This window comes from Chinchilla lanigera, unplaced genomic scaffold, assembly GCF_000276665.1.
Source record: "Chinchilla lanigera isolate Chin_1 unplaced genomic scaffold, ChiLan1.0 scaffold00051, whole genome shotgun sequence".
NCBI classification, from domain to species: domain Eukaryota; kingdom Metazoa; phylum Chordata; class Mammalia; order Rodentia; family Chinchillidae; genus Chinchilla; species Chinchilla lanigera.
Window position 1 is genome coordinate 12,200,972 of NW_004955452.1, and position 11,115 is coordinate 12,212,086.

The 11,115-nt window shown below is 43.0% G+C and overlaps 1 protein-coding gene across 5 annotated transcripts in view; it reads right to left on the minus strand.

Moving 5' to 3' along the window:
• Csmd2 (CUB and Sushi multiple domains 2) overlaps positions 1–11,115 on the minus strand; it is a 579,269-nt gene that overhangs the window by 505,790 nt on the left and 62,364 nt on the right. For all 5 annotated transcript variants that reach the window (XM_013519720.1, XM_005395117.2, XM_013519719.1 and 2 more), the window contains exon 2: positions 10,458–10,674. In XM_013519720.1, the coding sequence (XP_013375174.1) occupies positions 10,458–10,674 (217 nt within the window). The remainder of the gene's footprint in view (positions 1–10,457; positions 10,675–11,115) is intronic.

The following is an 11,115-nucleotide window of genomic DNA, read 5'->3' on the forward strand; positions in this document are numbered from 1 at the left end:
TGAGCCATGAGGTCCTACTGTGAATGGAGAGATTGCTCAGGACCCCGACACTGCTGCCCACCTGGCTTTGTGTATCATCTGCCTCCAACCCCTCCTCCCACTATGTTTTCCCATCCCACCCTTTGGCATTAGGCGATGGAGCACATGGTCTCCTGTGGGTCACTGCAATTGATTCCCAGAGCCCAACCCTGGCAGCCCCCACTTCCTCCACTTCCAAACCCCCATCAGCTGACCTGTGTGAACTCGGGTATCAAGCAGATCTGGAAGCTTAAGGTTCCACAAGGCAGGCAGCCTTTTTGAGCTTCCATTTCATTAGCAATAAAATGGAAGTAATAATTCTTACTTCCAGCAAGATTGTGAAGAAAAAGGGAGACACAATTGATAAAGCACCTTGCATACTGCAACATTCTAACCTCTGACCCTCTTCTACTTCCACCTAAATCACCAGTGTTCACAGTTTAAGGAATAAACTGAACGTTTCTCCCAGAAGTCCTGCATTGTGTCCTTGGACCGATATTGCTCAATGGATGCTCGGGACTCACTGGGGATGCTGGGGACACCACTGGGGACTCAGCCTACCTCCACAGCTTGCCTGGTGAAGGATCATGAAGAAAGCTGATTATAGTGACACCACGTATATGCAGCTGCTCTGTCCCAGGAGGCTCTGTCCAGTAGCGCCAGACTGACATTGGCATCTACAGCTCCTCTTACCTTATCCATCACTGATGACTTTCCTGGTTAAATATACAGCTTCCACCAACAGGTTTGTCTCCAGATGCAATCTGCCAACATTTAGGTGGAATCAAACATATTTACTTTGCCGGTGTTAGGGGTTTGATAAAATCCATAGTGTCTTTGGCCTCAAGCCCTCTTCCTATTAATTATTAAACCCTTGTGTGTTCTGAGGGTAATTGAATCTATGTTTCTAATTAGTTTACACTTAATTCATCAGAACAATTTTTAAAGGGCTGATGGATATCCCAATAAGCTTCATGGGCAGTTTAATGAATCTTTGTTTAAAAAGAAATTGGACACCCACCAAACTGTTACCAGTAGTTTCCTCCAAGGACCAGGCCTGGGACGAGGGATTGGGAAAGGAGTCACTGGGACTTCCTTTTTTGGTTCACTTCTGCACTGCCTGACTTTTCCAAAGCACCAAGTACTTACTACTTGTACAATGTTAGAAAAACTGCTTTAAAAAGAAAATCAGATGGAATTTGGAAAAGAAAATGGAATGCATGCAGCGAATCCAGAGCAGCAAGCAGGCCTCTTGGGTGGAGGGGAAAGCCTGGACTTCCTCCAGGACTCAGTTCGCTCCTCCTTTAGCCATTTAGCAGCTTATAGGCCTTAGACTTAGATGCTTACTTAACCTCTGCAAAGGGAATTAACACTACTCACTGCAGGAGTGTGTTAGTGAATTATTAGATAACACGAATAATGCCCATTTAAAACTTTTCAGTACATCTCCACTTCCCAGAAGATATGTGTCAAGCTCTCCGTAAGGCACAAAGGGCCCCTGGCAATCTGCCGAAGGCTGCTCCTCCACCTCCTCACAGTGCTCCAGCCACAGCGAGCCAACTCGTCCTCATTCTGCACATCACCTTTCTCGTTCTTGTCGGTGCCTGTGCACATACCACATTCTAGGCTTTGAAACACTCTCTCCATCTCTCCCTCCATGCTTTAGCAGGGATCCTGTCCTCCAGAGAACGTGCATTCATTCACTCTGTAAATAATTGTTCAGCGCCTACCATTTTCCAAGCACTGTGCTAGGTCTTGCTGCTGCAGTTGAGAGCAAAGAGAAAATTCCCCAGACACAGAGCTTATAGTTTTGTGGGATAGATGGACAGAAGTCAAATAATCACATATGCACTTAAAAGCATGAAGAGGGGCTGGGGATATAGCTCAGTGGCACAAGCCCTGCCTGGTAAGCACAAGGTCCTGAGTTCGATTCCTAGTACCAAAATACATAAATAAATAAAATAAAAGCATGAAGAGTGGCTGCATGATAATCTAAGAAAGTATCAGAGGAGGGTAAGGTTAGGCTGGAGAAGAAGGGTTGTCCTAGTGACAGTGCACTGAGATGTGAAGGATGATCAAGAGATGACCAAGCAACAGGCCCTGGGAGGGAAGGCACCCCAGGCACGCAGACAAGCATCTTCAAAGATCACCCCCAGGACCAGGTCACCTTCTCCATCACAGCATTTAGCATCCTCAGTGTCTCCTGATTATTTCTCTGTTTCCCTCAAGATATGGTAAGTTCCTTGAAGGCAGAAGCTATCTTGTTAACTGTTGTATTTCCAACACCTGGCACTCTTGGTAGGCATTCAATAAATGTCAAATCAATGACAATGAATGAATCAACAAATGTGTCTAGCACAGCGGCTGGCACATAATAGGTATTCGGTGTCATTGTGCATTCTGGCCCCTTTCCAGCATCATCTCTCAGTTTCAGTCCTAAACAAAGATTTCTTCCTCATCCCCTAGGACCTCTTAGCTACCTTCTGCCCTCAAGAGTGCACTCCCAAAGGAATTCTGGGAAAGGACCCTCCAAGGACAACCTTATTGATGTGCAAGGCACACTTTTAAGGAATCCATCACACAGGTCCTTTGGGGGCCTCTGCTGTGATACATATTCATAAGATGACAGTAAATCTGGCAAATTTGAGGATTTTTATAACATCCAAACAGGTGTCTAATGCCAGTTGAGTGAAATCTGCAACCAGCTCCAAATGACTAAAACACCATTCCACCTTAGGCTGGCGACAGGATGTGTATTGCTAGTAACTGAGGGAACAAGTTGTTGTGCTTCCCATAACTTGAACCCAAATGTCTAAATTAAGGGATGCTTAGCTGGGCTTAACTGGCGCAGTCATCACCAGCGCCCTATAAACCCTCCAGTATACAGTGATGCCATTTATTAGCAGCGTCTCCATAGATTATATTTGGTCGTGTTCCATTAGAAAACTTCATTCCACATTAAACTGCAATGCAATGGGATGCTTGCCAGCACAGAAAGTCCATCTAATTGTGCAAAAGCAGGGACGTGGGGATTGTTTCAGTAATTCATCTAGGCAGGGCTGACACTGCATTATCTGGAAGGCTCTTTGTTCTTTTCTTGCTAATTTCCAAACTCCTACAGGCTCTCCAGTCTTCAGGACCAGCTCCTACCCCCATTTCCCACCCTGATCCATTATGAGAAGAATCTGATGAGCTTCTATTGTAAATTTAATTTCAAGCAGCCAGACGCTGCCTTCTGGCATCCAGGGATGTTGCTGCTTGTGAATAGCACTAGATGAAATGGGAGATGCTTTCAAGGAGATGGCTATGAACTCCTGGAGAGGAGGTTCTGGGAGATGAATGGCATCTGCATATAGCACAAGCTGTGCACAGGGTGCCTACTGGCACCTCTCGTCAGCGCTGCCAGGTGTGGCTCTCAGTGCACAGCCTCGCTGAGGGTGCCTTATTTCGCAGAGGAGAAAACTGAGGCTAGGACGGGTTGACTCACTTGCCCAAGGTCACTGATACAAGGAAGAGGGTTAGAATCCAGGTATGTCTGAAACTGAAGGCCTTCACTCCTTAAGTCATTCTATCTCAGGGCTTCTCAGCCTAAGCGCTTCTCCTTTTGGAGCCAGATCATTCCGTCTTGTGCACCCCCATCCTGTGTGCTGTGGGACGTTTAGCCACACCCTTGGCTTCAACTTACTGGATGCACTTAGCACTCCTACAGTTGGGTCAACCAAAAATGTCTCCAAATGTTAACAAATGTCCCTGAGGGGTAGGATGGCCTTACCGCTGCTCTACTTATGACTCGCAAATTATTTGCAAGGTTTTTCTCTCTTTTGCTTAATTATGGTTGCTAATCTTTTCTACAAATACGTAAGTATTCCTTTTATTTATATCTTACCATAATTCAAAACAGTTTACATGCATTATTTAATTTAGTCTTCACCAACCAACCAGTGAAGTAGATCTTGATGTAGATCTTGATGTAGATGTAGATCCATATTATAGATAAAGACACTGAGGATAGGAGTGGAAGGGATATGCCGGGGCTGCCTAGCTAAAACGCTGTGCACTTGCAGTATTAGTGTGTGGTTTCTTGTGTGACTCTGACACACGAAAACAGGGAACAAAACTCAACCCCAGCCTCAGAACTCAGAGCCTAATAGGAGAGAAGTTCACTGTCCACAACACAACCCCAGAAGGAGCCCCTGGAGAGCGGTGGGTTTCCAGGGATGGGAAGTGACTCTTCAGCGGCCACACATAAGATAAAGAAGATCAGAGTGTGGGAGGGAAGGGGAGAACAGAGAGCAGCATTAAAAATGCAGTGGGAACAGTAACTGCAAAACATGTCCCTGTTAAGTTTCAGAGAGTAGTACAGAAAGCCCCCAGGTGATGTGAACAGAAAGAAATCTGCTACAGGCCTCTTGGTGGTCCTGCCTCACTGCCTGTGTGGGAGGGAGTAGGAGAGAGAACTGTGATAGGATCAGTAATGCACTGAGACATCACACACACAACATACACACATATACATGATATACTATTCTCACCCATTACATACACATACATACAAATACATACATACATATAGGTAATACATCAGAAATACATTTTATGCACTACTATATACACACACACTCAACCCATTGTGTAAACAATGAACGACTCTCCCCTGAGCCCAGCACCTTATACAGTGTCTTCCTACCATGCCTGCAACTCCCCAGTCTCAAAAATCTGATGAGAAGACACAGATGAAATGTCAGGATAACCCCCAAGTCCTTCCAGAAAGCGTTGCTTTACTAGGTCCTACACACAGAAGATCAAGGAAGGGTGCACACTTAGGGACCTTCAGCAAGGGCCTCCCGAGAACAACCCTGGGAGGTGGGTTAGTACCACCTTCACTTTATAGATGAGGCTCAGAGGAGCCAAGCCTTGGATGAGGTCATAGTATTAACAACTGTAGAGCCTTAGGGTTCTGGAGATGTAGTTTAGTGGCAGAATGCTTGTCTGGCCCCTAGGTTTGATAGCAAGTACTGCAAAAATGAAAGTACAAATAAATAAACAAACATAGAGTCTTGCTAGGTATAAATCTAAATCTGTTCCCTCGTTTCCCCCTGTCTCACAGGAAAATACTGCAAGAATACTGTTCTGCTGGATGAGTGAGGAAATGTCCCACTGGGCCAGTAAGACACATTTTACCAGAAATGGGAATCTACTGCAGGCTGATCTGGTCAGTTTTCTGCTTTTAAGCTGGATACTGAAATCATCCTCCTCTCCTTTCTTTCCCATAAATCCATTATTAGCTCTGGAGACATCGCTTTCCTATAAGATCGTGAGAATCCACACTATCTTCAGTCTTCACTGTTCTTGTGCAGACTGCCCCAGTAGTTTGCCTGGCCTGATGAGGACCCGTCTGACCCCTACCCAATGCAGTCTCCACACTGCAGCCATATCATGCCCAAATTCCTTTCTAAAAGTCCTTTATCAGAAGCATATGTACAAAAACCTATAGCTAGCATATTTAATAATGAAAAACTAAATATTCTTTCTCTATGACTGAGAACGAGATCAGGGTTCCACTCTGACCACTTCTACTGGATATTGTACTAGAGGTTCTAGCCAGTCGTGCCAAAAGAAAAGAGAGGAGGGGGATAGAAGGAAGAAATGCCACCCAGACTCAAAAGGAAGAACTAAAACTGCTTTTATTCACAGAAATAAACAAAACTACTTGAACTAGTAATGAATTCATCAAGGCCACAGAATACAAAATTGACACACAGAAAGCAATTGCATTTTCATATATTACCAATGACCATTCCAAAAATAATATTTTAAAAGTATTAAAAATTCACAATGGCATCAAAAAGAATAAAAACCTTCATAAATTTTCAATTCAAAGGGAGACCAAAGACAACATGTTAAAATGCTTCCTCTACCTACCCTCAAATTTTTAATGAAAATGATCAAATTTACACAAAAAAATGGAATATTTACATTAACATTGGAAACAGAAAAAGATATAGTTACAAACATGTTCCAAAACATTAAGAAATTTCTACAAGTCACAGAACAAGTAAGACTCGATTAAGAAAAAGTTTAGCTAGGTAGAATGTTGACAGAGAAATGCAGCTTAAAATATAATTTTAAAAGTAATCTAAAATAGATAAAGAGCTAAAAAATTTATACCCCCCCAAAATAAAAGGCCCAATCAAAAAATGGGCATCTAAAATAAGTAGACACTTTTCAGAAGTACAGCTGTCCAATAAATACATAAAACAAGTTCAACATTGCTGGCCATTACAGAAATGCAAATGGAACACTGAGATTCCATCTTATTCCAGAAAGAGTGATTATCAACAAGAAGTCAAATAACAATCGATGCTGGTGAGGCCAGGAGGAAAAAGGAACCCTTCTACACTGTTGGTGAATGTAAACTAGTACAACCACTATGGAAATCATATGGAGATTCCTCAGAAAACTAAAACTAGAAATTCCCTTTGACCCAGCTATTCCCCTTCTAGGAATCTTCTGAAAAGAGTTCAAGTCATCATATTACAGTGATATAACATGCTCATGTTTATAGCAGCATAATTTATAATAGCTAAGTCTTGGAAACAGCCTATATGTCCATCAACAAATGAATGGATAAAGAAAATATGGTATTTATACAAAATGGAGAACTACTAAATGAGGCTTTTGTAAGTAAATGGATTGTCTTGGTTACTTTTCTCTCATTGCTGAGACAAAATACCTGACTCCCAGAATTAAGGAAAGAAAGGTTTATTTAGCTTACAGTTTGTGAAGGTTTCTGTCTACAATCAGCTGGCTCTAAGGCAAGGGTGACAGGGCACAGGGGCAATATTTCAAGGTGGCACAAGACAGCAAAAGCAGCCAGAGTAAAAAGGGGAGGAGCGGAAAAAGCAAGCCTCTTTCCCTCCCTTACATTGTACACAAACTACCTGCCCCATCGAGGGCACAGCTCTCACACCTTTACTCCCAACATTGCACCATGAATCAATCACAAACTCTAGAAGCCCGCCCTGTGGCTGCATGAGGCTTTGGGGGGACATACAGACACAAGCCATAACATGGATGCACCTTGAGACTATAATATTAAGTGAAATAAATCAGATGCACAAGTTTATCACATGGTTTCTCTTACATGAGAAACCCAAAATAGAAATGAAGAGCAAAATAAAGGATAACAGGAAGTAGGGAGATCTTTTTCAAATGGGAAGGAGAACAAGAGACAGAGCTGGGGGCGGGGCAAGGAAGGGAAAAAGGATTAATAAGAAAAGACAGAATCAAATAACAAAATAGAAATAGAGCTCTCTCAATTGGGAAGGGGTTCAAGGATGGAGAGAACAGGGAGGGATAGGAGGGAAGGCGACAAAAAACAATTAACCTGAGTTATGTACATGTACAAACTCCCCTTGATAAATGTAATCATTATATACTGTGGACATGTACTAATAAAAAAAAGTATATAATAAAAAAGGGGAGAAAGTAACTTTAACTACTAGTAGAGTATAAATCACAGAAAAAGCAAAGGAAATTTGCACTTGAAGGCAGGAAAAAGGAAATAACAGTGAAGAAGCTTAAAAATAGAAGGCATTAAATATCATGTGTAGAACAGCAAACATGCCGCTTATCACCAAAATGGAGGATAGTAGACTGAACTTTCCTGCTAAAAAATACAGATTGTTAAGATGTTTTTGTTAAAAAAAAATCCAACTGTATGTTGCACTGGGAGCTACTCCTAAAACAATGGCATAGATAAATATTAAATAAAAGAATTAGCAAAACTGGACCCAATAAACGCAAACCTAAAAGAAAAAAAAGGTGGCACATTGAGCTTTTGGCAAAAATCATTGAGGGATAATTTTGATATCGGAAAAATATAAATTTTGCTGTGAAAACTTCTTGTTCAAAAACATTTATATCCTGACACGGCATCTAAATACATAAAGTGAAATCTTAGAGATGAGAGGAGACATTGACAAAACAGTGAAAACATGAGGGCAATAATGCTTATTTTAACAAATGTAAATTAGATAATAAGAAATTAGGAATATTTCACATTAATGACACAAATTTTTCACCCTTTGACCATAGAATGAATATCTTATGCTTTTTCAATACTCATAAAACATTTACAAAACTGTTTATATAAAGGGGGCAAAGTCAACAAATTTTCCAAAGTAGAAATCATAACCTGATCATAAATGCAATAAAACTAGGTAATAATTTTTTAAATATAAACAAATGTTACTTGAAAATGTGAGGAAAAAAATCCCTAGAGTCAAAGAAAAGAACAAAACTGCAATTAGAAATTCTTTCTGAAATAACAACTACCCATCAAAATTTATGGGATATGGTCAAAGTCGTACTTAGGGGAAAATGCCTCTTAATGCTTTTATTATCAAACAAGAAATAATGGAACTAATTCAATTCACGAAATCGGCAAAAGAGCAACATCAGCCTAAGGTAAGTAGGAGAAAAGAATGGATAAAGATAAAAGCAGAAATCAATAGGTTGGATAATGGAGAAAGAATAAGATTGATAGCCCTAGCTCTGGAACTTTAAAAAGGCCAATAAAATAGGTAAAGTTCTGGCAAGAACAATCGAGCAAAATGAAAGAAAACACGGGCACCAGGAGCCGGTGGAGAAGGGGGCAGCAACCCAGGTACTTCAAAGACAGATGTGTACGATCCTAGGCTCCTACCCTTGACAATATCAACACAGTGAGTGATTTCCTAGGCAAACACAGAGACGAAAGGGAAACCTCAGTAGACTATTATCCATGCAACATGAAAAAACATCACAAAGACCCCGGAGTTCACACCCTCAAGAAAGCACTACTCCAATAGCTCCAAGGACACATTCCAGTCTCACGTAAACTCCCAGGGCTCTGTTTCCTGCCAGTGTCCCCCGGAGTATGAATTTCTTTGGCTCCAGGTGTGGTAAGAGGCAATAGGTTCCTGCAGCTCTTCCCCACGGCTGACCCTACATGATGTTGGCTACTTCTGAGATGAACTGAAATAAGCAGATCACAAAGCGGACAAGGTGAAGAGCTCAAGCAGGGATGACCCAGTGATAGTGTAATGGCTGAGCCTCCCCTAAAATATGGCTAGCTTCCCTGGGATGGGCAAGACCACTCTCCCAAAGACCTTCACATTTCCTGCACCTGCAGCCTACAAGCTGCCTCCATTAATCCACATAGCATGCAACATGATCCCTCCACCAATCAGGTGTCTGCTCAAACATATGCCCCTTAAAAAGGTCTTCCATGACCACCCTATACAACCAGCACCCTCCTACCACTCTTGTGCTCTTGGTGCACACTCTGTCTTCATTGCCTCTGATGTATCAGGTATTTCCACGGCTGTCTCCCCATCAGCATCTAAACTCATGAAGACAGTGGCTTTTGTTTTGCTTATGGCTGCGCCCCAATATTCAGGCTGGCATCAGGACACAATGGGTGCTCGTGAAGTATTTGTAGAATGAGTGCACAAAGAGGACTTTAGTTCCCCTAGCAAGGTTTCATTGAACATAAAGGGAAGATGGATAGGGACCGTTCGGGCTGGTAGGAGCTACGTACTCTTGCTACAGACCTCCCAGATTCACCGTGCACTGCCTTGAGAGGGAAAAGAAGGGGAGGAAAGAAGGTTGGAGTCTGTCCTGTAAATGTGGTGTGACCCACTCCAGGATTCTGGAAGCCAGGGACTCAGGTGTGCCTTAAACAACGCTTGGAGATTAAGCACTTGGCTGGAAAGGCTTATTAATACACCCAGTCCTTAGAAAAGCAATTAGCACCTGGGAGCCCCCGAGCTTGGCGGGTGTGCCAATGGCCCTTTGGCTTCCTAAAGAGCCAGAAGCCTTGCTGGCAGGCCAAGGGCAAGGCTTCTAATAGAGCACAGCAGGGTCCAGATAATGAGGCCTTCGCCTTCACCCAAAAACTGCCCTTCCTGCAGAGGTAGAAGCCTTGCCACCCTGGCTACTTCCTCATGTGTGAGTGCCCTACCCTGAGAGGCAGGTCGGGGGTACAGGGAAGCTATCTCCCTTTCACCCAGTTTTTTCCTCCCTCAGCAAATCCCCAAAATTTGCAACACAAATCCCAACACAGTACACAAGGTCTCAGACCCATGATGCAAAACAACCTTCACTGCACATGTGTTGGATACAAGGGGGAAAATGAACATATCTATACATAAGACATTTGCCCATAGACTTGTATTTCTCTATAAATGTTTGTTTTCCATCTAGTTTTCCCAAATGTCCTATTCATCAATCCTCCCTATTGGATATTTGGAAGCAGGAGAAAAGAATTGGGAGCCTAAAGCAAGCAGAGGAGTTGCAGGAGGGCCTCAGAAAAACAAAGGTAAGTGGCAAGTGAGGTCTTCCTTTGAGAAGCTTGGCCCGGGGGTGTGCTTTGGGGGTCGTGGGGAGGGTGGTACCTTGTTCGCAGGTTCTCTGGCTGGGGTGGGCCATCAAACACGGACAGGACATCAAAGTCCTCTTCCAGAGCAAAGGACTGGAACACGAGCTGGATCCTGTGCTGGTCCTCCGCAGTGATGGTCCACGTGCAGTTGGCATAATTGGGGTAGCCGTATGGGAACCCTGGGCTCTCCACTGTCCCATTGGGACCTTGCAATTGGAATGTGCAGTTCTGGCCTGGAAAAGAGAAAGAGGGTGGTTCAGAGTGGCCACAAGAACTCCTGGAAGCTTCTGGAGACGGGGCAGTAATGTGTTCAAGAGTCCTTTTTTTTTTTTAATTTTAAAGCAAATAAAAAAAAATAAAAACGGTACAGTATTTCAAAACAAGATGACAGGAAATTAACAATGGTTCTGGAGGCTTCCTGTGATCCAGCCTTGCGCTTGGCACAGAGAAAAGATATACAGGTGACTGGCATGGCCTGTGACCAGGGGATGAACTGTTCACTTCATTCAAGCCTCAGATCAAGTCTGTGAGGTACAAAATCAAGGATTAAGAGAGTTGAAACTAACAAGCAACAAAAACTCAGAGGTGACAACATTCAGCACCGGGGTGACCATTTCTAACCTCTTCCCCTGCTCACAGCCTCCTGACTCTCAGCTTAAGTGCTCCTTCCCGCC